At 38.9% G+C, this 27136-nt stretch overlaps 1 protein-coding gene across 7 annotated transcripts in view; it reads left to right on the top strand.

The window, feature by feature from the left end:
* LOC124596570 (patronin) overlaps positions 1-27136 on the top strand; it is a 397221-nt gene that overhangs the window by 339012 nt on the left and 31073 nt on the right. For 3 of the 7 annotated variants that reach the window (XM_047135757.1, XM_047135760.1, XM_047135762.1), the window contains 6 exons: positions 689-925; positions 1667-1853; positions 4130-4237; positions 11341-11424; positions 14199-14297; positions 22215-22346. In XM_047135757.1, the coding sequence (XP_046991713.1) occupies positions 689-925; positions 1667-1853; positions 4130-4237; positions 11341-11424; positions 14199-14297; positions 22215-22346 (847 nt within the window). The remainder of the gene's footprint in view (positions 1-688; positions 926-1666; positions 1854-4129; positions 4238-11340; positions 11425-14198; positions 14298-22214; positions 22347-27136) is intronic. The other 4 variants (XM_047135758.1, XM_047135759.1, XM_047135761.1 and 1 more) reach the window with 4 other exon arrangements.

The raw sequence follows: 27136 nt of genomic DNA on the forward strand, positions 1-27136 counted from the left end.
TATCATACTTTATTTGAAAAACTACAACTTAATGTGTAAAATATGAAATTATAATTATTTACTGTTAACCACTTTTAGAAGAGACCAAAACTGAGACAGTCCTTGAAACTTGCTTGAGCCGCATCTCGCAGTAATGTTATAATATATCTAAAAACAAAGATGATGTAACTTACCAAACGAAAGCGTTGGCATGTTGATAGACACACAAACAAACACAAACACACACACAAAATTCAAGCTTTCGCAACCCAAGGTTGCTTCGTCAGGAAAGAGGGAAGGAGAGGGAAAGACAAAAGGATGTGGGTTTTAACGGAGAGGGTAAGGAGTCATTTAAATCCCGGGAGCGGAAAGACTTACCTGAGGTAAGTCTTTCCCCTCCCGGGATTGGAATGACTTCCTTACCCTCTCCCTTAAAACCCATATCCTTTCGTCTTTCCCTCTCCTTCCCTCTTTCCTGACGAAGCAACCTTGGGTTGCGAAAGCTTGAATTTTGTGTGTGTGTGTGTGTGTGTGTGTGTGTGTGTGTGTGTGTGTTGTGTTTGTTTGTGTGTCTATCAACATGCCAACGCTTTCGTTTGGTAAGTTACATCATCTTTGTTTTTAGATATGTTTTTCTCACGTGGAATGTTTCCCTCTATTATATTCGTAATGTTATAATATCATATTTAAGTTATTTGTTTTCCGCCAGATGACTCTGGATGAAATGGAGCGTAAAAAAGAACGCATAATGTTGCTGTCCCTTCAAAGGAGACAACAGCAAGAAGAAGCAAAGGCGTTGAAGGAACAAGAAGCACAGCGCAGGCGAGAAATGGAAAAACTGCGGCAGGAAGAACGAGAACGTAAGAAAGAAGAGGAACGTCTCCGCAGAGCAGCCATTCTTGAACAGTACAAGCTTAAGAAGGCCATCGAAGAAGCAGAGAGAGAGGTAATTTTATTGCAGTTTGTTCATTCGGGATGTACTTTGCAAGTGATAAATGCAGAAGCAGTTTACAAGGCATTGGTTTACAATACAATTGGATTGCGGTCGAGTTGTCTATTTTATCTTTATAAAAGATTTTGACAACTTCCCTATTGCTGATTTTGTTGTTTACTATTTGGTTGGAGTCCAAACAAATCGCTGTCTACACTGGATGAATGCATGTAGGGAAGCTATGGAAATATTGTGTAAAAATAATGCGACAATTTGGCTGCAAACCTAAAGCCTTGTAACTGTCAATGTTGTACAGAAAGATTGAAGGATCACAGGACCACAGTTCCATTGTATTCCATCAATACAAGTTGTCCTATAACAAGATCTCGCGTAAGGATCATGTACCCTGTGTGTAGGCTCATCTCTATCCCTCGGACACTGCCCTCGCACCTCCTGATAACCCTTCCCCCTCCCCCCAATTAAAAAAAATCCTTCTACTTCTCTTGTTGCCCTGTCCACTGCTCACTTTTTAAAATTTATTTATTTAAATAAAGATTGCTTGTCTTTTGTGAATAAGAATGGGTCACCTTATTACCACCAGTGATTGTATTGCGCTTGGTAAATTAGTTTATTGCACATACAGCTGAGGTTAGCATATGCCACACAGATACATGTGTTTAAATTTACTCATTTTATCATCAATAAATAACATTCTTTGTGAATTCTGGGTTATTAAAAAGTTGCTACAAATTTCAGGGTAAACTACTACCAGAAAAAGTTGAACTTTCAAATATGAAACCTGTTCCTAAGATGCGTAACAAATCATCGGCAAGTTCTCGTCCAAGGCCGAAAACAATTCATGTTGATAGTGGTAGTGTGGATGTCCAAGAAGGTATACTGAGTCCAAGCCGAAGTAAAAAAGGATCAACATCAAATCTCACAGGTATGGAGTTTTGTAACTGCCTCTCATCTGTACTGTGTATTGGTAATATATCTTTGTGGTTGCCTTTTTATATCTGTATTTTGTCTTTTCCTTAAAACAGCAGTTTTTTTTAGAAGAATATATCATTTTAGTCATGGGCATCTTTTTTTTATTATTATTATTTTGTAGCTTCTGAACAGGCTGTTCATGTAATTGATTATGCTGTAATTATTCTTCACTTGTGTAGAAGCAATTTATGCTATTAAGTAATCTGTTCACATCATTGCCCACAATGTGAAAAAATTTAACATTATTATTTATTGTTGAAATTGCATATCAGTTTTCTATTATTTTACTTTTGGAAAGTTGTTGTGTGTATTTTCTGTGCTATGCAATTGCCCTTAAGAAATTAAATGTGATTGCTGTAACGGCATATAAGTCTCCTGTGTTCATGTCTTATGTCACACTTGTTTTTATTATTATGACATTCAGGTAAGTTCGTCAATACTGCAAACTATCAAATAAAATTCTCGAACTTTCAATGGCTAGCTGTGCCATTGACGTCAGGAGTAAAACTACCGACTGCCAGGTCTGGCACTATTTCCCACATACATACGTATGAATACAGCCAGTGGTACCAATCAGAGAGGGCCGAAATGACGCGTTTGCGGAAGGTGATTTGGGCAGCTCATAGCAGCTCTGGCCCACCGTAGGACTGAATGGCATCAGGTAACATGAGGGGCCGGTGCCACGTTTGAAATTGATGCTCTTGCCTCCGTACAAGTGTTAAGCATCCATCATTGCTTCCTTCCGACATCCGAAGCCTGCCCCCATGCTCTACTCAGTGTGTATCCCTGGTCTCTTTTGAAACTGTTGCTGTTCATTCTAATCTCAGCCTCTTTTTTTTTTTATAATGGAGTTGCAGTATGTTGACACATGAATCAAGACTCTTGTGTTCTCAAGCTGTATTTTGCATCTGAGGCGATGCTCAGCTATGGCCGACTTGTCAAGCTCTCTTTGGTTAATACGTCTCTTGTGCTCGTTAAAATTCTCTGCAACTATACAAATTGTCTGGCCTATATAGATGCTGCTGCACTTGCAAGGGACGCTATTTACACCGGGCACATGAAGAGATCTGTCGTCATTAATAAGTCACGATGTATCTTGTATCTTGGAGGCAGGTCAGAACACTGGTCTCAAGCCATGTGTCTGCAGCACACGTGTTAACCTGCTGCTTGTTGCCCCACAGTATGGCAGGAAAGCCACCGGCTTGCTCTCTTCTGCCGAATCACAAGTCATCCTTCTTCGGTGACATGTGAAAGCATTTGCAATGTCTGTCTTACAGTAGCCATTCTCCCTGAACACACGCATCAAGTGCTGCAATTCAGCCTGTAGCTGGTCATCATCAGAAATAACTTTGGCTCTGTGTATTAACATATTCAGGACCACATGGTGGTGAAAACTACCAATGTTCAAATATTGATCATTGTGTGTCAGTTTCCTGTACACTGAATGATCAGCTTATCTCCTGCCTTCTGCTCAACTAAAACGTCTAAGAACAGTAGTTTGCCATCCTCCTCCATCTCAGTGGTAAATTTAATATAAACGCAATCCATGCCATTCCTCATGGCTAGTATTTGATTTTGGTGGCTTACCTTTCGACAGCATGAGGGTGACGGTTAGTCTGATGTCTTCAGCTATGTCAATTAGAGATTCTGAATGTACTGCTCTGTTCAACTAATAATCTCCAAAATTGGCAGACATTGTGGGACTGGTGAAAAATTAAGGGGTTTACTCATTGCTCTCAAAGAGCTGTCATCCAGTTCTTATTTGGAGAGATTAACAACTGTTCTGTGGGCCTTATCGTTATCCATGTCTGTTCCTCCATTAGTTAAGCAGTCAAACTTGATACATTGCGTTAGCCACAGAAAGCTCAAGAATTTTATTTGAATTGAAGTGGCTTGAAACCTGAGGTTTTATTCAGTGATGCCACTGCAAAAGTCTTGAGGACACTGCAGGTTATCACTATAAAGTAAGAGGAAGGCATTACGTGGACTACAGTACAATGTTTAAGGACAGAGAGATTCATTAAATTCTATTATTCAGCACTGTTGTAATGACCAGTATGCTTACGTAACTTTTGTGGCTTCCAGTCCACTGTGCTGTCAGTATTTGCATTATTATTTTCCTTCTTGTTCTTTTAAAGCATTTCCCTGTAACTGCTTTTGCTGTGCTTGATACCAGTACTTTATTTATTGAGATTTGAGTTACCTGCATGATTTTTCATTTTCTTGTAGACACAGTTTACAGCCAAAATCTGAGGAGGGATTATTATCGTGGCTCACAGGATAGTTTAACAGAAAGATTCGAAGAGCGGAGAGGTGGTCCAACCTCTCTGTTCAGAGGTGAGATTTGAAGTGTTTATGAAACTAACATTTCTTCCTTTTTTTATTTAACATTTCTGTTTTTCTGGCATTTGTCTAAGATGCTTAAAATGTGCTTCCAAAAGCATAATGATCAGTTTTGTAAAGTTGGTTCAAGGGATGGTTGCCTACAAAAGCTAATGAAGAGTCTCCTATCCTAAGTGACATTTACAAAAAACAAATTATGGTTACTTTTAGATAAAATGTGAAAAAATTGCAATATTTTTGACATAAGTAATTCACTTATTCCTAAATCTTCTTCCCCTAGCTTAAGCTGTAGTCTTATTTTGTATAGTATATTTGTTGACCTACTAGAGCTTTTTGTCTTCACCATGTTGCCATTTCTTCTGCTTGTTCCCATAGAACAAGCATTATATACTAAATTCTGCAGACAGTGTAACAATAGTGTTGTGTTCTTTCAACTTTTATTAATATTTCAGTCCTCATTTAGCCCGGCTTTGCTTTTTATTGACACTTCAACTTATACTACATAAATTTTGTTAATTTTCATCTCATCATCATGGTAAGTTTGTTGTTTGTTTGAAACCTAGAATTGTTAATTCTTGAACTGAAGAAATTAACATGAGATCCTATTTTTCATGAATTTACCCTTAATAGTTCCACGTCATCTGAAGCCTAAAAAAAGTTCTGGCAGTTGTCAACAAAGGTGTACAAGTTTAGTGGAAAATTGTGATGACAGTTTTATTGGTATGCTGAATGTCATGTTTTAGGGTTCTCGCAGTATGTTTGTACATTAATATTTGTAAAATTTATTTCAACTGCTGAACATTTTAATGTGAATGCAATTACTTTTGACACTCTTATTTGATGCAATAACTAGCACCATTACAAATTAATTACTGTAGTTTCAAGCAATGGAAAGTCCAAGTTGGATTGGAGTATCAACAAACTTGCAAGAGATAGATGGCTACTCACCGTTCTGGTGGTGGTGGTGGTGGTGGTGGTGGTGGTGTTGTGTGTGTGTGTGTGTGTGTGTGTGTGTGTGTGTGTGTGTGTGTGTGTGTCTCCACCCATCCTGTGGCCAAAAGCTGAAATGTGTAACAGTATTTCCATTGTGCTTCACTGCTACTCAGCGTGTCATCTTTAGAGCGCAATCTGTTCTTTTTGTAATATTGTTAATTACTCTGGTATGTCCTTCAGACTGAGTGAGGTGGTGCGATGGTAATACATTGGAGTTGCATTAGGGAGAATGGTTTTTCAAATCTTTCAGAATAAGTTTTAGATTTTTCATGGTTTTTTTGGGATGTTACCTTAGAAGAGGATGTGGGCAATTTCTCCCCATCCACCTCCCCGCCCTGCCCCTTGGTTCCCTAACTCAAGCTTGTGTCAGTCTCTAATGTCTTCACCATCAATGGGTTGTTAAATTCTAATATTCTGCCCTCCTTTGTCTTCAGAGGTGGTTCTTTTATTTGCACAAGACAACAAGTGTACAAAGGAAGTAACATGCCGTTAAGTACCTAATGCTAATCATTTCAGACAAATTTGTGAAACAAGGCAAAAAACAGTGTTTGTTTAGTTAATTTACAGTGTTTCACCAAGAACTCACAGCTGATTTGCTCAAAACGTTAAAGAGATAAATTAAGTGAGACTTAGCGCAAGAATCAGATAAAGATATGAGAAAGCAGTTTGAATTGGGATAGAAATTTAGAGAGGGGGTAGGGGTGAAGAGCACAATTAACTGATTGCTGACAACCAATGGTTAAGTGGGTATTACGTGACGATGCCGCAGTAGGCAGCGATAACTCGCGCATGCACAGAAGGGTGTACCACAGTGCTTTCTGCTTGTTGTTTGGTTATTGTTAGTCGGCTAGTGGCTAATTTCAGATTTTCGTGTTGGGGATCTTCTGAATTTTTTTGTCCAGCAAGCATGTTTCATAAATGCAGCAAAGAACCTTTTTTCGCGGTACTCTTTTACACTAGCTGTTTGCAAAATGATTTTTTCTATTGATAACTTCGTATTCTAGAAACGAAATGGGGCAAAGAGGCATTAAGAGCCTTAAATCAACCATGCAGGGAGGAAAGGTGTATGTATGACCCACTGTAACGTAATAAGGTAGTCGGAAATCGTTTTTTTTTCTGGGGAACATGCGTATAATGTTATACACTGATTTTCGATTTGTATCATAGTGCCTTAGTTTACGAAAGTTCATGTTTGATTTGATTGTGTCTCTCGCTTGATTTCAGCATGCCAGAAAAGAGAAACTGGCTGTGAAAGGGAGAAAGTCCTTGCAGTTTGGCCCAGTGCAACAGATGAGGACTGCAACTTAATGACACAAGTACACCTTTAAGTATTGGTCCTTTAAAGTGTTGCAAATTGCATTGCATATGTCTACAACTACTTTTGAACTGGTGGGCCGTGCTATTCTGTGGCTAAAAGCCAGATTTAAAAGATTCCCCAGTCACCAGGAAATATATTGTTACTGTCAACCTGCAACATAACAGAGCATTTACTAGAATTTTATTCGTGACCTAGGCTGGCTTAATCACAAAACATATAAACACATAATTTAATTCTTACTTTTGAGAATATGAGAGTGCCTCTATCATGACCATGTCACACTTGCTAATTCCACCTTCTGTCATAAACAGCAACTTATCGAGACAGGTCATGTGCATCCTCACGAAGCTCCGAAATTCCTGCGGATCTTCAAGCCTCAATTCTTTCATAAGCAGTGAATATAATCCCCTGCCTTTGTCCCTTCTTTTCAGCCAGGATCAAACTCAACAATATCTGGCTTTTTGTTTTGTCTTCGTCCTGCCCTAATCGGAACATTTACTGTCGCTACCAGGGCAATAGCTCCAAAAGCAAGTGGGTCCTCCATGTGCAAAATGCTGTATAAATACATATACTTGGGTAACCAAGTGTCATAATATAAAACTAATCGTTGAGTCTGTAATTCAGAACAGTAGTAACCTACATAAGAAAATAGCAATTACTTAACAAATAATGATATACATTTTCTTATGAAATAGGAACTTTGAGTGGCATAAACAATTCAAACAGATGATGTTCCAATATGCCACACGGTCCCCTTTGTGTTTCGAGCAGTAGAACGAACAACTTTACAAAAGATCAGACAGTTCTGTTTGCGTTTTGTGTGTTATTACTATCTACTGCACATGCGCGCCGGGTGCATCCCACGTGGATGGTGTAATAGGTCTACGTGAACCAGCCTGTAGTTACACATATTAACGCTTCGGGTGCTGGTGCGTAATTCTACAGTTTAGGCACATCGTGTAATACGGGCTTTTATGAGATCCTCATAGGAGTCGTGCTATAGTGAAATCAGATTTTGCTGCTGTTTTAGCACAATGAATCAATCGAGTGGTGAAACCAAAAGAAAAACTGAAGAAAAGACTGAAGCTTAAGAACTGGAGTCTAAAATAATAGGATATCTGACCATATCATTAGTTGACATGGAAGTCGGTAATAGGTATCTAAAGATGACTCATTTTGCTCCGAAACACATTTCACTATTGCTTTCCAAGTCGGATACTAATATGTGACAGAAAAAAAGAACAAAAACAAAACTTCAAGTGACTTTAAATGTTTGGTCTCAGGGACCTCTATGAAGAGTCAGGTATTTTTATTTCATGTTAATAAAAATTATATTCTTAAGTCCATGCCTGATATCTGCAAAGCTGTCCAAACAACACTTCAACAATTCATGTATGCATATTAACTATTTTCACTCACCAAATTAGATAGTGTGGATCATTGCTGAACAAACAAAGTATTTATTCAGTGTAACCAGTTAACGTTTGGTTTCTAAATGTGAACAGTGAGGGGTCTTGATTGCTACTTACCAGATATTATAAACTCCTGATCAATAACTTTTACAGAAGTTTGTAAACTTTGAAAATGTCTCTTATTGTTCAAAGCCAGATATTGTGAACACCATGGAAATTCCGTTTGCGACTAACCTCCTCCTCCTCCTCCTCCTCCTCCTCTCTCTCTCTCTCTCTCTCTCTCTCTCTCTCTCTCTCTCTCTCTGCATGTCTGTGCGTGCGCATGCACGATTTATTTGTTTACACATGAAGTTCCATAGGACCAAATTGAGTAGCAAATCTCCAAGGTCATGGAACATGTCAATACATGGAATTACAAAAGAAACGTAATAACAGATAAAAAAAAAGTTTAAGAACCCAAAAAAGTCAGTCCATAAGTTCAAGCAAATGCAATCAACAATATAATTTAAGAATCAGCTTAATTTTTCAAGGAACTCCTCAACAGAATAGCAGGAGTGAACAATGAGGAAACTCTTCAGTTTCGATTTGAGAGCACTTGGATTACTGCTAAGATTTTTGAATTCTTGTAGTAGATTATTGAAAATGAATGCAACTGTATACTGCACACCTTTGTGCACAGGAGTTAAGGAAGTCTGATCCAAATGCAGGTTGGATTTCTGCCGAGTATTAACTGAGCGAAGGCTGCTTATTAATGTGAATAAGCTGATATTGTTAACAAGAAATGACGATAAAGAATATATGTATATTGAGAGGCCAATGTCAAAATACCCAGACAAGAACAGGGGTTGACAAGAGGTTCGTGAACTTACACCACTTACTCCCTGAACCACCTGTTTCTGAGACAAAAATATCCTTTTAGAATGGGAAGAGTTACCCCAAAATATGTACCATACGACATAAACGAATGAAAATAAGCAAATTAGACAAATTTTCGCTTCGAATGGTCACTTTCTTCAGATACCATTCAAATAGTAAAAATGGCAGCATTAAGTCTTTGAACAAGATCCTGGGCGTGGGCTTTCCATGACAGTTTATTATCTATCTGAACACCTAGAAATTTGATGCATTGAGTTTCACTAATTATATGCCCATTCTGTGAAATTAAAATGTCGGGTTTTGTTGAATTGTGGGTTAGAAACTGTAAAAACTGTTTCTTATGGTGATTTAACGTTAGTTTATTTTCTACAGGCCATGAATTTATGTCATGAACTGCACTGTATGAAACCGAGCCAATGGGGAGGGACTGTAAGTTGAAGCTGACTGCTGACAGTGGTGACGTGACATGATGTGATGTGATGTTCCACATTTTCATCATAAAACACTTATTTATCTCCATACAGTTCCAAAAACTTCACAATTTCACACTCTTGGTATTTTATCAACCAACCATATGATGACATGGTGGAGGCAAACTCGTGACTCAAAATCAAACAGATTTAATATGAGGCTGTCAGTTACATCATAGGATTTGCCATAATACTTTGTTCATATGGGCCGTAGTTCACAAAAACATGGTTCAAGTTCCTGTAGCATGCCACGTGGGAACATACTTTAGGAAGGTTGTAAGATGAAGCTGACTGGTGACAGTGGTGGAATTCAGTGAAGTGTAAGCTGATAAGTTATCAGACAGAACTGCTGGTTAGTACTTACTGTCAGGAGGCAAAACATGTAGTATTGCCAATAAATGCACATAAAATTAAACATACACAATACTAGCATAGCCTTAAGAACTGTTATTTCCTTGATTGGACAGGAGAGGAGGATAGGCTGGGGCAGGTTAAAAACGAAGGGCGAATCACTCTGACCACATGGTAAGAGGTATCCACCTGTAGTCTGTCGTTTTTTGTTGATTTCTCTGATTTGTCTTTCAGACTGAGCAAGGTGGTGCGATGGTAAGACAATGGACTTGCATGTGGGAGAATGTTGTTTCAAATCTTCCAGAATGCAATTTATATTTTTCATGGTTTTGGTAGATTGCTTAAAGAAAATTGTGGGATGATACCTGTAGAGGAGGAGTGGGTGATTTCCCCACCCCCACTCACCTCCCCACCCTTCCCTGTAGTTCCCTAATCAAGCTTGTGTTCGGTCTCTAATGACTTCTTCAATGGGTTGTTAAATTCTAATATTTTGTCCTCCTTTGTCTTTCAGAGGTGGTTGTTTTATTTGCCCAAGACAACCAGTGTACAAAGGAAGTAACATGCTGTTCAGTACCTAATGCTAATCATTTCAGACAAATGCTGTAAACCTCCCTTCAGTCAAATCAGAGGTAACACTTGGTCCTTGTATCTCAATGTTGGAATCAGTGGCGGATACACATGGGGGGCACACGGCCGCCCACAGTGCCACCCTTGCCACCCCAGCCAGTTAGCCCACACTCTGTTCGTTTGTTTCTTTTGCCAGTCAACTCGACTGAATCGAGTTATCAAGAAGTTGTACTTTCTATGCAGCCCATGTATCTGCGTCACTGTCTGGCACAATGATAGCTAACACATAAAACACCCTGAATAATCGTGATTCTGTTATGCAAGCATTGCCTGTTTGTCCTAGATCTGACAATCCTACTTTGCACGCGCTGTACAAAATATTTGCTTGTCCGCGTGCATCTATGGCTAAAGTAGAAAGAAGGTTTTCAACATTGCAGTGTACAAAGACATGGCTGAGGTCAACAATGGAGGTGGATCGACTTAATGGCTTAGCTTTGTTGAACACTCACCCTGACACTGATTTTCCTATTGACCATGTAATTAACCAATTTGCCAGGAAGAATAGGCGCACAGAATTCATCATTTAAGGAAGAGAACCACAATTGTAACTTCTTTATATCACAATATGGCATTGTCTTGTATATGTGTGTAATCACTTTAAATAAAACTTTCTTAAACTTTGCAAGTGAGTTGATTATTTTTTATTATGTTAGTAAAAAGGTAGCTCAAGATATCTTTAGCGCCCCCTCCTTAAGGTTTTTCTGTATCCGCCACTGGTTGGAATAAAACTAACCTTTAACAAAAGAGTCCTATAAATAATGTTGTCTTTGAGTAGTGTGCACGTTCCTGGACTTTGTTAGTACATTCTGTAAAACAGTATATTCCTTTCTCTTGCATATGCTGTAAGACTCCTATTTTGGAAGTAATATAATAAATGTCATAAAATATTTTTTACACTTCTTCTTATTGTATTTTTTGTTAAGTTTTGAGGAGGAAATCAAATGTATGAAAGTGAGTAGTTAAAGGCATGATCTGTTTTGTTTTCTCAATGGCACATTCTTTTTTTCCCTAATTAATGTTGTGGTTTGTCATGTGACACTCACTTTGCAGATTCTCCAGATGATGGTCGGGGAGCATCACCTTGTCGTAGTGTCAACCAACTTGGCAGGAGAGGATCTTACAAAACTTCACGAGGTATGTTCAGCTGTATATATATATCACTGCATCTAGACTGTCTTAACGTTATGAGACTACCCTAGGGGCTCATGGCTCTTTTGTGAATTTGTGCTTGGCGCATATGGGGCCTCAAGCTATTGCAGCCCTTTCTTCCTTCCCTGGCTGCATTCCTTTTCCCATGCCTCTCCTTCCCTATCCTTGCTCCTTCCCTATCCTTGCTCCTTCCCTATCCTTGCTCCTTCCCTATCCTTGCTCCTTTCCTTTTGCCACTCCTTCCCCTCTCTTGCTGTCCTTGTCTACGTTTGCCTTGCTATCCTCCTGGTTCTGCTATCCCTTATGATTTTGTTCCTCCCCTGCCCCTGTTTTGGGGTTTGACCTCCCCTCCTAAATGTTGTCTCCATAGTGTGAGCTAACTGGGAAAGAACACCTTAATTATCATCTTTGTCATGTGGCCTTATTGCCTCTTCCATCTTTTCCTGTTGCCTCCCCATGTATGCTTTGGTGTGGTTGCCTGTCATTCTGGAGCATCAGAACTCTGAGCAGTGGCCTCCATACCAGACGGCCCTTGTTGTGGCTGAGTAGTGGCTATAAGAGTCCTTGATCAGAGTAGGTGGTGTCAGGATGGACACTTTGCGTATGAAACATATTAAGTTCCAAAAACTGGCCATTCTTCTATGTCCGTATCTTTAGTTGGAAGTGGGTACTTCAATTCTGCTTCTTGTGACCGTGTGGCCTTTCCTTCCATGGCTATTCCCTGGGAGGAGAGCCAGGCTAGGGTCAAACACTTCCCCACTACCTAGTCTGTACCAGAATTGACAGGGACACTTTCACCACTAACAACCCATTATTTTTTTGTAGGAGCTATTGAAGACATGTTTGGCAAAGTGGACTCTGAGTAAGGTGTGGTCAGGTTTGCTGTTGATCAAAACTATTACTGCCGCCCAGTCTGCGGCTCTTCGTGCTTGGGGCCATCTTGTTGACATCCCAGTGCCCATTAGTCACCACCAATATTTGAATATGGTTCAAGACGTCATTTTTCATAGGGACCTTATCCTCCTAACTGGTGAGGTACTAAGCACAAATCTGAAACGGTGGGGCATTTATTTTGTTTAGCGTGTTCAGAAAGGCCTTACGGACAATCACATCAATACCGGTACCTTTATTTTGACATTTGATGGAGATCCCTACAGTTTATCACTGTGATGTGATGTGAAGCTGTACATCTTGCCACCCATGAGGTGTTTCTGGCGTTTGCATTTAGATCACATCTTCTCGCTGTACAGCGGATCCTCTGTGCGGTGAATCTGGATGCCCACTCCATGAGAGGAGCTCCTGTGTTCTGCCACCTGTATATGTTTGTCACGGCTGTCACTCTCCGTGCTCACCAGATAACCCAGCTTATAAGAAGGAGAAGAAGATCCAGAAGCATCAGTACTTTGATCGTTTATCTTACACTGAGGCTAATCAGATATATGACAGTCTTCACCCTGTGTTCATGACATCTAATTTTGCCTCTGTTACATCATTCTCCCATCCTCTGCCCTCTCGCCTCTTGCCTCTGCCAATATCAACCAACCAACCAACATTATGAGAAAAATAGTCTAGAATTGCTACAAAATGATCTTGTTCCAGGTATCTAGAAAAGGTGCATTAGGATATTATGCACCAGGAATCTGACAAACACCAAATGAAATACTGAAACTTCCAGCAATGCTTGAATTGTGGTCATGTTAATGAATTGTGTGTCATTAAAAATAAATACCATAATACTAAAAATATTTGGCATAAGACACTAAATTAAGCCATATTTTGTTTTCTGACAAATTGTGAGTTAGTTTCAAGCCTAACAACCCCTTACCTAACACCTAATGCAGCTTATAGCAACTCTGTTTGAAAATGAAACATGTTTGAAAATGTTTGTTGGTAAATTTATTCACTAGTTAACATCATGATGATTAAATGAAAACTCCCTGCCAGTTCTAAGAAGACTTCCTGTAAAATCTCACTAAGGACAAAGTAGTTTTCAGAACTAGCACATTGGTGAAACATTGTGCAGATGGTTCAAAGAGCCACATTTACATGAGTTTTATCTATGAATCATTGGAATTTAAAACCATTCACACACCAGGGACTGCACAAAGTTTATTTTATTCAAAAATTGTGATATGTGTAAGCCTGATTTAAAACAAAAGAAAACTTTGATACTATACTTTATGGATGTTACACTTATAAAACAAGCAGCAAGATATTTCACACAGTCATGTGCTTTTTTTAAGACTCTGTAGTAATGTAAGGTACAATAAAATATTTTGAGAGGCTGAACTCTTCTCTGTACAGCATTGTGTGCATTGTGGCGAAACAGCCTGAAAGATTAAAACTGTGTGCCAGCCCGGGATGTGATGATCTTACTAAATATCTTGCCCTGGGTTGTAGCCGTGGACTAGCACACTGTTCTAACCTTTCTCAGAGTTTAAAAAATGTTCTGCCAGTAGCATTTTCTAGTGTGTTGACATCGTGACTCATTGAAGTGTAGTACTATTTAAAATTTAAAGTACAGAAATATCAACAAAGACAGGCATTAAAGCCATTGTTTTATAATCATATAAGTAGAGAGCTTATTTCCAGTGCTGTTATACTGTACAATTTGTGTTGCAACCAGTGCAGATATTCACTATTGAAAATTTTGTGCTATGACTCTTAGATTATTCAGATTAAGCAACACATTATCTTAACAATTTATAATAATTGTTCTTTATGTAATATTAAGCTATGCTGAAATATAATATTTCCAGATGTTTCGGAACCAGGTCAAGTTAGAGGTCGACAGAAATATCCTACTTATCAGGGAAACTTTAGGGGAAGGAAATCAAATTCACTTATGAATTTAAGTGGTAAGAAGCATTGATCTTCCTAAAGGACTCAGCATGTAGCTAATCCCTGGTGGATGGATTTCTAATCAACCTGTTTAATCTCACTATTGAAAGGCTTTCATAGACTGTTTACCCTTTGTGTACGAGGTGATGGTTCATTGGGAACTTCTGTATTCATTTAATACATGCTGCACATTTAGCATTGATTAATAGCCTAAAAACCCACAAGTTCACTAAGGCTATAACATGACTGCCACATGTAATGGTGAAGTTTTATAAATTAGAAGTTCTCTGCATGATAATGTGAAGTCGTTTTATTCTTATAAAATTTCTATTTTGCATTGAATACAAAATAAAGAGTGCAGTTACTTTTTCCACAATTTAATTTGATTGTCAAGCTAAATATTATGCCAAAAGCTGAAATGAATTATGAGAGATAATGGGGAAAAGGACATACTGATTCAGAGTGAAAATTTTGTAGCAGCAGTAGATCAACCAAAATGTTCTAAATGCTAATGTGGTCGACCTAAAGGTAAGTTAAGAAATGACAAAGAGGATTTCTCATTTCGTGTAAAACAGTCCTGTTAAGCAGTTTAATGTTCTTTAATGACACATAAAATGGAGAGCTTAAGTAGATCATTTATGCCTGAATATTTTTTTAAATCAAGGTTGTTATTGCATTAAAATTGAGAGAGTAACATTAGATTCCTAGAAATGAAATGTAGAAATTAAGCAATCAGCAGGGTGTAATAGGTATTAATCTTGATCATAGTGTTTATATTTGTTTATCGTTTGAAAATTGTGCGAGAGCATGGAATGGAAAGTGTGCTTGGTAATGAGGACAGTACAGTACAGTACTATTCTCCAGAGGGAAATACGTGAGATAATCATGTGCTCAAGACAATATTTCACTTATCATCCCAATCCTATTCTTTCTCAGCTGCCTATCTTTGTCCAGCATCTAAGTCTCCCGATAAATTCTTAAATCTTTTGGCTAATGTTATTTTGAGTTGTCTATGGATACTATTTTGTGTTGCAGCTCAAGCAGCACTACAGCATCTCAAGAGCCATGTTTTGGGGTGCAAGTAACTAGGGTATTCAAAAGAACACTTATTATGAATAGTGTGTCGTACTTCATGATAAACCACTGAAACTGTTCAATATTTTCATTCTTCATATTTTTATTTGCATTAATTTTCATAAGATTATAACCAGCATTATATTTCAAGATATTGATTCCTGTACAGGTTGTCACATATTGACCACATAATCTCGCCTGGGCACGAAGTAGTGATAGTGTCTAACGCAAATAATACAGACGAAAGTGTTCACAAAAGTTGGCAGTGTGAATGGAGGGAGACTGAGGCCAGCAATATTACCTGTGTGCTGGTTTTTTAATATGAAGGTGATGCTGATGAACACCATTTGTCCAAGTATCTTTGGCATTGCAGAATTATTCCATATCAGTATTAGAGTGGCACCCATCAAAAGCCGTCAGCAGATTACCCCATCCTGCATCACTTCTGATCCTATGAATTCACTTATGTTTGTTATATGACCCCTGTAGAATGCCAGAGAGAATTATATAAAAAAAATCAATTCATTGCTCCATAAAGTGATTTGAGATTTGTGATAACAAAAATATGACTGTTGATTTCATTGCATTCATTGACAGAATGTTGTGCATTGTATGTACATATAAGCTACTTACTGCAGGTATTATTCAGAATTACTTCCACGGTCCACAATCCACACATTAATGTAACAAAATACTTTGCTGATGGTAACACTGATGCCTACGCATGGAACAATATCAGTTCCATTGCATTTGCAGATGACATAGCATATCTGGTCATTTGTCATTTTGAGAGTCCTCATAGAAAAATATTTTGGGATATATATCCGGAGAACAAAGTGGCCTTAACATGTGAACAATTTAATAGCCCATCTTGCAAAAAGGAAACATGTGAACATAACTCATTCTCTTTTTCCCATCACAGCAGGCCAGAAAAGTTAATTTATTTCTGTGTAAGCCTTTCCTGAGGTTATTTGTCTGGAGTGTAGCCATGTATGGAAATGAAATACGGATGATAAACACTTTAAACAAGAAGAAAATAGAAGCTTTTGAAATATGGTGCTACAGAAGAATGCTGAAGGTTGGATGGATGGATGGTATAACTACTAATGATCAGCTACTAACTAGAATTGGGCAGAAAATTGTGGCACAATTTGACTAAAAGAAGGGATTGATTGATAGAACACATTCAGAGACATCACTGGATTACCAATTTGGTACTGGAAGGGAGTGTGGGGGTAAAAATCATAGAGGGAAACAAAGAGATGAATACAGGAAGTGAATTCAGAAGGATGTGGATTGCAGTAGTTACTTAGAGATGGAGCACCTTACACAGGATAGGGTAGCATGGAGAGTTGCATTGAACCATTATTCAAAATAACCTGGATGGAAAAATATGTAAAATAAGAAAAAGGCAACCATTCACCTTTAGTGAATTAAAGTGTGGAGCATAGAAACACATAACAGTAATATTCACACTAACTAACTTTGAACTCTAGAAAAAAGAGCAAGAGCTTGAAACTAGTGTGAATATTGTTTTCTGTTAGAAATTTCTGTGCTCCTTACATCAGTCCACTATAAGTGAGGGTTGACTCTGCCTTATTTTATGTTATTTCTATCTATATATCTACTGTTCATTGAAGCTGACATGTTGTGCACATATAGCTGGAAGATTTTCTTTTGTCCAGTGATGGTTCTTATGATCTGTCAGCACCTCATCTCAAGAGAAACTGTTCTGCCATCCCCCCAACTGTGACAAGATGAATTTTAAATCCTTGTCACTGCAATTTAGGAACAGATCTCAAAAATTACATTTTATCAGATTTTTTGCATTATGTTAACTTTACTACTCCTCAGTTTTTGCAATGAGGATAGAATATATGGTGAATAGTGGTTCCTTTCAACTTATGTAAGTACCTGGTTGATATGCCTGGTTGATATGCCTGGTTGATAGAGTATATGGATTAATTTGTTGCATTGCAGTCAGTTTATTTATGAGGAGAGTACACGCATAATCCAGAACCTTCGTAAATAGCTTTACTAGTATAAGGATATTTTGATGAAGATTATTTATTGTTGTGTATTTTCTCATGGCCAAGTAGAATTTACCGCTACATCAGGTCTGCAGTGTACTGGTCAACTAGGTCCAAAGGAGTAGACTAGAATAATGTAACTTCCTGGCAGATTAAAACTGTGTGCCCGACCGAGACTCGAACTCAGGACCTTTGCCTTTCGCGGGCTAGTGCTCTACCAACTGAGCTACCGAAGCACGACTCACGCCCGGTCCTCACAGCTTTACTTCTATCAGTATCTCGTCTCCTACCTTCCAAACTTTACAGAAGCTCTCCTGCGAAACATGCAGAACTAGCACTCCTGAAAGAAAGGATATTTCAGAGACATGGCTTAGCCACAGCCTGGGGGATGTTTCCAGAATGAGATTTTCACTCTGCACTAGCCCGCGAATGGCAAAGGTCTCGAGTTCGAGTCTCGGTCGGGCACACAGTTTTAACCTGCCAGGAAGTTTCATATCGGCACACACTTCGCTGCAGAGTGAAAATCTCATTCTAGAATAATGCACTACTTGATTCCATGACTCATTAACATAAAAAACACAGTTATGAAGAGTCAGTTTTAGGTAAGGGATGAAAATATACCGTAGTGCCTCTATAAACACTAAGAAAATCATTCTGTTACCAAATAATAAAATCAGTTTTGACTGACTGTATTGTATATCAGGGTGTATACGAACCTGGAGATGCGGGGAAAAACCTGGGGAATTTTTCATTGTTTTAGTTTTCAGTTAAATTTTTGTAATTTTGACTGGTAAGAACCGATACTCTACCAAAGGATATTACTGTTCCTCCATACTGCAGAATAATACTTCAACAATAAAACGTAAACAAGAGGGAAAAAAATGAAAATAACGTAAATTGCACAGGAAATGCACCGAACACAACAGTAAACAGTGCTCATGCAAGCTTCTCTTGCAGCTTATTAACCTTAGAGACCAATTTTATATGTGAAAGCTTTGCTTTTCTTGTAACAAAACTATGTATATTAATTTAAACTATTAACTTTCCTTGTTTGTGTGTTCGTGCTACTTAACAGTGATGTTTCTGTTAGCTGACAACATCACATGTCCTATGCTCTGAATATCTGCTGTCATCGGCTGGCGAGATTATGTGACATGAGCTATGACTGGCTTACAAAAGTGCTTTGCAATCTCGATTCCAATTATTCAAAAGTAACGTGCTGTGTTTGGTGGAATTCCAATGTATACTTTCATAATACAAAAATACGCAGTGTGTGTTGCTGCGCATCAAAGATATTTCCAAAATGTGTCTTTTTCCCTAAGTTTCATTTTCTAAAGTGCCGGGAAGCTCTACGCCCGTGTATAAAACAATAACCATAACCATTCAAAGGATTGATAAGTTTTGCAGTTCCAGGGGAAAATATACTGTCACGTAACACAGAAAAAGTGTTTTCACCTGGGAGAAAGTGTATTTTTAACCGGGATATCCGGGAATTTTTTTTCCTTGTCTGTGTATACACCCTGTATGTGCAGCATCCAAATAATGAGTGACAATATCTGTCTCACTGCCAGACAATTTGAATTAAACTCATTGGCAATAGCATATAATAACTAGGTATCAAGAGCTTAGTTTGTTATGTTGTACAGAGATAAAGGGATAATTAAACAAACACTGTTTTTTGCCTTGTTTCACAAATTTTATTATGTTTACTGCACAATCCTAGGCTTAGAGTTATAAGCGCATTTTAAAGTAGTTCTTTGGAATCAGTACTGTACTTGAAAATGGGCTTATAACTGGAAACCTAGGTTATACAGTAACTATAATAAAATTTGTGAAACAAGGCAAAAAACAGTGTTTGTTTAGTTAGTTTACAATGTTTCACCAGGTAGCTGCAGCTGATTCAATTAAAATAAGGGGATTAATTTATGTGAGAAAGCAGCTGGAATTGGGATAGAAATCTTGAGAGAGAGAGAGAGAGAGAGAGAGAGAGAGAGAGAGAGAGAGAGAGAGGGGGGGGGGGGCACAATTTCAAACTCTTGCAATTTTATTTTATCACCCAACCTGATTTTGACATGGTGGAGGCAAACTCTTGACTGGAAATCAAACTGATTTAATATGAGGTTGACAGTGGCATCATAGGATTTGCCATGATGCTTTGTTCGTATAGGTTTTAATCCACAAAAACATGGCTATAGTTCCTGTAGCATGCCCCGTGGGAACATACATCAGGAGGGTTGTAAGCTGAAGCTGACAATGTTGACATCCAGTGAACTGTATTCTAATAAATTATGAGACAGCATTGTGGGCTAGTACTTACTATCAGGAGGCAAAACATTTAGTACTGCCAATAAACACACATAAAAGTAAACACACTATACTAGCCTAGCCTTAAGAATTATTAGTTCCTTTCTTGGACAGGACAGGAGGATAGGCTGGGGAAGATTAAAAATGAAGGGCAAATCACTCTGATCACAGGGTAAGAGTTACCCACTTGTAGTGAGGACGAGAGCACGAAGATGAAGGGGGATGTGTCAGAGAGAGTAGGAGTTCAGAAGTATTACACTACTGGCCATTAAAATTACATTAACACGAAGGTAGTATGGAACAAATGTCAAACTGACATGCAGTGTGCCACATGCTTGGGTACGCAAATGAGGAAAGATTATGCACTTTATTTCTCATCTAGAAATTGCATTTGAATATTGATTGTATGTGATGAGATAGTGCTATGCTTCATATAAGAAAGAGAATTACCTCCTAACATGTGTTGGAATTTGACACAGTCACCATAGTGGTCTATCAAGACTGCAGTTCATCATTCCACTACATTGTTTCTCATTTTTGTCAGGATCCCATGCCTGTCCTGTGAATATGGAACTGATGGGTTCAAGAGAACCATACAAGACTAGAGCTCAAGGAACAGACTTACAGTTTGCTTAAGTATGCGGGACCATACATCCACATCACACCGCATGATCAATGTGAGCACCACAGAATGCCAGCATGGTGACTATTGTTGCAGCTTCCCATGACATAGGATCAGAGACAAGTGTCCCAAGAATGGTGCATCCAATAACAACACTGGTCACTGGAGTGACATCACATAGCTTTGACAGATGTGTCTCAATTCCATAAACAGCATCAAGATGTCTCCATGTGGATTTTCCAAGGAGACTGAATGTTGTCAGATCACATTTGTCATGATTATATAATCGCAATATGTCTCATGATGGTGTGGGGTGCATTACCATTAATTTGACAGCTGTCATTACAGTTCTGATGTGGTAAGGCTTATGGCACCACCCTGTCTTCAAGGTCTTCATGGCATTATTTATGAAGATAGGGATGCAAGACAGCATGCTGGCTGTGGTGCCATGACCCACTCAAGACGGGGTGTGTGGGCTGTTGCTGGATCTTTCAATGACTGGAAGCATCTGGTCATGGATTACTAAAAGACTGGCACTCCACTACCCACCAGCCACTAAGATTTGTGGGTTTTAGTACAGAGCTGAAACATCATGAAGGACTAACTGTATTTATCATCCAATCTCAGTTGGTCTCAATGCCACTGTTTCTTTCAGAGATGTCAGCTCTGGGTACCAAATTTCACATCCTGTGTGCCCCTAAATGCAATAATGTATTATTCTTATATACTGTGTGAGCACAATAAGTAACATGTTTTTATTTGCTATTCTTTCTGATGCTGCAGTTCTAATGGCTAGCAGTGTACATTGGTAAGCACTGTGCCAGCTTCACTTGAGAGTTAACGATGTCAGAAGGAGAAGTAAAGATAGTGAAATGTATAGTTCGGATTAGAATTACTTTTTGTTCCAATGGATCGATAATGAGGAGATCCTCCAGAGTGCAGCATGTGTCAGAGAAAGAATAATACACAATAAATATTTACAAAGAAAAACAAGTAGACTAATGTACCTTCCAAAGAGTACAACGATCCTCATGGCTGTGTAGAAGTTTATATATGCAGTTAGAATATGATAAATGACTTGTCACAAAACATGTAAATATTCATTGCACTGAGAGGCATATGATGTTTCTTAGGCTGTTGTATTTGTGCAGAATTCCTGTTGTACTAACATCTGTGTTACTTGACATTATTGGTAACATATACACAAACTCTTCAGTGGAGTAAGAGAAAGTGGCCACCAACAAAGTCTGTAGGCTCCTCCCAAATAGAACAATAAAGAGCTTGGTGGCAGTGTGGGAGGAAAGGGGGATATGAGAAAGGGGGAGGGGGAGATATAGGTTAGGATAGGATGAAAATGAAAAGGTAAAAGCACAAAATAAAATAATTGAGACAAAATTAGTAAAAAGAAACACTCTGGATATCCAACTTACCAAATTCAGTAGCTTGTGATGGGGTATTCAATTGCTAAATAAAATAAAACATGTTTGAATTTCATATTAATTCTTTCTCGTCATAATCATAGCAGATAAGAAATACATTGGTGTCAACTGAAACTCTGCCTGCATCTGACTTTTTCCTCCATATATTTTATTTGTCTAGAATTATCTCATCCATTACTGTAAATTTCTGTTTTTGGCTGAGAGACAAATTGTAGTTCAATTGGAGGTGTTGGACATTCATTATTCCAATAGCCTCCATCATCTAACTTAAAAAAGAATCATAAAATTAGCGATCTTTAAAGTAGAACAAGTACAGAAAAATGGACACCTTTATGAACTGTGTTACAGTGGTTTTATAACATGTCAGTCTTGTACTTGCTGCTTCAAATTTTCTTTCATCTGGTTAATTCCAGAAAATATGGTTTTTGTTATGCCTTCAGCTGTTTCTCTACTTTTATAATATAGGTTCAAGCACAGATCAGGATAGCATGGTCTATCGTTACACAGATACAGACTCTGGTTTGGGCAGAGCGACTCCTCCAAGAAGAGCACCATCTCCAGGCACAAGCAGTATGCGCCACCTACCTTCGCCATCAGGTATGGCAGTCCTTCAGTAGCATGCTTTTAAATGGTCAGATATGCAGTTATTTTGTGTGCATTTCTAATAAGTAAATAGTAGTATCGTTCAGATTGCCATGCAGTTATTAGAATATTGATGCTAGCATTAATGTAAAAACGTAAAATTGTTTGTTAGTATTAATTATCGTGTGTGTGTGTGTGTGTGTGTGTGTGTGTGTGTGTGTGTGTGTGTGTTAGAGTGGGGGCTGCAAATGCAATTCTGATGGATACTTGAAGACCAAAAATCCCTGCCTGTGCATTAGTGGAGGCACAACCTGGAGACGATTACCTGCAGTTCTGGGAATTGCTGATCCAGCCTCTAAGCAGGTATACACACAGGTGAATTTTTTCAGTGGGCCTCGTTCAGCCAAGTGCATTAATTTTTGGTGCACTGTCCACTTCCTGGTGAAGTGCCCATCGCTCCACTAATGATCAGAGTTATTGTGAGATTTCGTGTATGAGTAACACACTGCCTGAAATTCAAAAAGTTTGCATTGAAAACTAGGTGTCACTATTAACTTGCATTTGGTGCGTATAAGACCATACATTGCTTTGTATAAAATCTAGTAAACATACATATTTTTTCTTTTGGCTTGGGAGGAGACCTCTGTCTGTCACCGGTCTTGAGGAAATTCATTTTATGTAGCGTACGTATATATGATCGCACTTGGCAGTGGTAAAGCTAGAATGAAATACTCATAACACCCCTCAAATCTGTCAAACAGTTCACATGCTATCAATTGCCAATATCTCATTTCAGTATTTGAAATAGTGGAATATGCTGATGTGACGGAAGTCACTGGATACCTTGTAATATCGTGTCAGACCTCCTTTTGGCGGGTGTAGCATAGCATCTCAACGTGGCATGGACTCAACAAGTTGTTATAAATGCCCTACAGAAATATGGAGCCATGCTTCCTCTATAGCCATCTTTAATTGTGAAAGTGTCACCTGTGCAGGCGCCAGCCACTGTGGCCGAGCAGTTCTAGGCACTTCAGTCTGGAACCACTCTGCTCCTGCGGTCGCAGGTTCGAATCCTGCCTCGGGCATGGATGTGTGTGGTGTACTTAGGTTAGTTAGGTTTAAGTAGTTCTAAGTTCTAGGGGACTGATGACCTCAGATGTTAAGTCCCATAGTGCTCAGAGCCATTTTTGAACCTGTGCAGGATTTTTTGCACAAATTGACCTCTTGTTACGTCTCATAAAAGTTTGATGAGATTTGTGCTGGTCAACCTGTGTGGCCAGTCATTCCCCAGAAATTGTTCAGAATGTTCTTCAAACCAGTCACGGTCAATTTTCGCCCCGTGACACAGTGCATTACCATCCATAAAACTTCCATTGTTTTTTGGGAACATGAAGAACATAAATGGCTGCAAACAGTCTACAAATGGGTGCAGAGTAGCCAAACATAAACATTTGAAGTCAGTGATCGGTTCAGTTGGATCAGAGGCCCCAGTCCATTCCATGTAAACACAGCCCACACCATTATGGAGCTACCACCAGCTTGCACAATGCCTTGTTGACATATTGGGTCCAAGGTCTTATGGGGTCTGCATCACACTTGAACCCTACCGTCAGCTCTTATCAACTGAAATTGGGATTCATCTGACCAGGCCACTGTTTTCCAGTGATGTAGGGTCCAACCAATATGATCACAAGCCCAGGAGAGGTGCTGCAGGCAATGATGTGCTGTTAGCCGAGGCACTCGTGTCGGTTGCCTGCTGCCATAGCCCATTAATGGCAGATTCCGCTGCATCGTCCTAACGGATACGTTCATCATATGTCCCACATTGATTTCTGCAGTTGTTTCATGCAGTGTTGCTTGTCTGTTAGCACTGACAGCTGTGCACAAATGCCGCTACTGTTGGTTGTTAAGTGAAGGCTGTTGGCCACTGCATTGCCCCTGGTGAGAGGCAGTGCCTGAAATGTGGAATTCCCTAATAATTTCCGAAATGGAATGTCCCATGCCTCTACCGCAGACTACCATTCCATGTTCAAAGTCTGCTAATTGCCACTGTGTGGCCACAATCACACCAGAAACCTTTTCACATAAATCACCTGAGTACGAATGACCGCTCCGTCAATGCATTGCCCTTTTATACCTTATTTAAGCAATATTACTGCCTTCTGTATATGTGCATATCGCTGTCCAATGACTTTGGTCAGCTCAGTGTATTTTGCCGTATGGTAAACAAGCCTAACTTTTATCTGCCTCGACATTTGAGTAACTGCACACTTTTTCAATGGAATGATATGATTTTTAAGAGTAATTTATAGCTGGTGAAATGTGAATTAGTGTGGCTTTGCAACAAGATAAGTAAAGAAATTACACTTTTTTATACCATTAATGTGTTTTTCATAAACTTTTGACCAGATTTGTCCTCAGTTCCCTGTTACATGAACCAGTGTTTCAATATTCCATTGCAGTTTCAATTGCATTGGGATGTTAGTGAAGTGATGATGTTTTGTTTTGCCAAAAGAAGTAAATTTTAATATGGCAGCCAGAGAAAAGTAGGTGATACTCAAAATTCAGCACTTTTGAATGAGTGGCTTTTAGGTGACAGGAAGTTTTAGTTGCTACAAGAATAAAATAGGGGTGGACCAATGACCAAATTTAAAAAAAACTTGTACAACTCTACTGTGAAATACCTTGTTTGTAAAAAAAAAAAATTGTCACACGAACATTACACAAACAAGAATGTAAAAAAGTGGGGCATACAAAGAGCTGGTTGAAACATTTCTAGACAGTAGTCCAACTGTGGACCAAAGTGTTATAAAAACTAATAACAGTGTCAAATAAGGAATACCTACCTCAAAAACATGTGAGCAGATAGTGGTTCCTGATGTGAGTGAAAATTGTAAATATGTATCATTACAGGACACAGGTCAGGCTTGATTTTAATAAAACACATCATTTGGTGGAAAAAAAAGTATGCATTTTGGTGTAGTTGCAAAGATGGATTTAAAGTACTTTTGGTAATTTCAGAAATAATCTCTTGAAAGAAGCATGAAAGGGTTCAGGGGGATGAGTTGTATAAACTAACTCTATAGTGAGTGCTTGTAAAATGTTGCTTGTACTATGTTCATTATTGTAGGCTATTACTGATAACTGGTTATGTTCATTATTTTACTGGTGTTACAGATTACTGTACTTTACAAAGGCCCATACATCTGGCGACTGCCGTGATCTTTTTCCTACCATCACCTGTAGTTTACCTCGAAGATATAAACCATTTTCAAAATGCAAAAATGTGCTAAAAATATTAAAATCCTATAAAATCCTACACTGTCCAACGCACTGGTGGTGAGACACTGCCACAACTCCAGAAACGCGTTGTCTATGCTGTCGCACGTGCACAGCAGTTCTGGTTCCATGGATAAACCACAAAAATATGCCAATTTTTCCCAATACGTGAACGGACCTGACATGCGGGCAGACCGTATAGCTAAATCCAATGGGCAGGGTCTGCACATTAGTGGGAAATGTTAGGTCTCAGATTGGGAAACCAGATCTGTCAGAGATTTACGCAGAACTGGCCCATGGTTCTGATGTGTGGTGAAAATCCTGGGACCAGCTAATAGCTGTATTCCTTATTTTGATGTCAGGGAAGAGTGTTCATGAAGCAAGAAAAAGTGATGTATAGCCATTGTGATCATTACTTAGCAGAAGTTAAAAACCAAAGAATCCTTTGCCCAAACAGTGAAAGCAGCACTTACATGAATCTGTTGGCTGGACAGGTGTTCCTTTGGAAAGTGGTGATATTTCGCTAGATACCAAGACAAGGGGTTATAAGAGAGCAACAAAATGATTATCTGCTCCATACACAATATAGTGCAGTGTGACACGATGCAGAACAATTTGATCCCTTCTTCCACCCACCCCGTCACCTACATTTTAGTACATCACAGGTTGTTCACCTTCACCGTAAATGCAGTTACCTTGTTTTTGGGACACTAGATGTTGTATCATTCGAGGAAAGGTACTGTAGAATTGAAGCTACGGCTTCCTGGTCATGATGTAGAACCTTCCAGCCACAGTAGGTGTGATGTAGCTCCTTCTATTTACAGTAGCATCCCCTCCATATTGTCAGCCAGGGCTTGAATACTCAACAAATTACACTGATAAACCTATGACTTTCTCAAATAGATCCCTAAAATAGGCTCCTCTCTGTCTGATATCCTCCCACTCCACCCAATGTCATATTCCATTGCCCTCCCAATCTCTGTAATTTCCTAGTTGAACCATATGGCATTCCCAAACCATTATCACTACCCTATGGTTCCTCCCCAAACATTCATCCCCATTGTAAAACCTGCAGGCACCCTCCTGCTACCACCTACTCCAGTTCCACCACTGTTAAATCTTACAGTACCCTGGGCAGAGCAACTTGTGAAACTGTGCATCAACTAACTTCTGCCCACTGCACAGCAATTTACATAGGAATTGCTATTTCTAAACTGGCTGAGTCCAAGACTGAGCATAGAAGAGAATGGAGACACTCAGCACTCAAGTTTCCGAACATGCTCTGCGGCCTAAGTCAAAGGACAAGCATTCATTTTGTAAGCAAGGGAATCAGGCTTTCTGCTGTTGCCTGTCCACACTCCAGAGTGGCAAGTTACATATTTAGCTTTTCCTGTGTTTTACTAGTAGTATATTATTTCTTAAATTTTGTTCATGTTTCTCTAGTTAAGAGGTTTATCATGATGTTTTTAACTGTAAGTGTATATTCAGGAATTGTGTAGTGGAGTTTTCATTTCTTCTGAACAGCC

Source organism: Schistocerca americana, chromosome 2, assembly GCF_021461395.2.
Source record: "Schistocerca americana isolate TAMUIC-IGC-003095 chromosome 2, iqSchAmer2.1, whole genome shotgun sequence".
NCBI classification, from domain to species: Eukaryota; Metazoa; Arthropoda; class Insecta; order Orthoptera; family Acrididae; genus Schistocerca; species Schistocerca americana.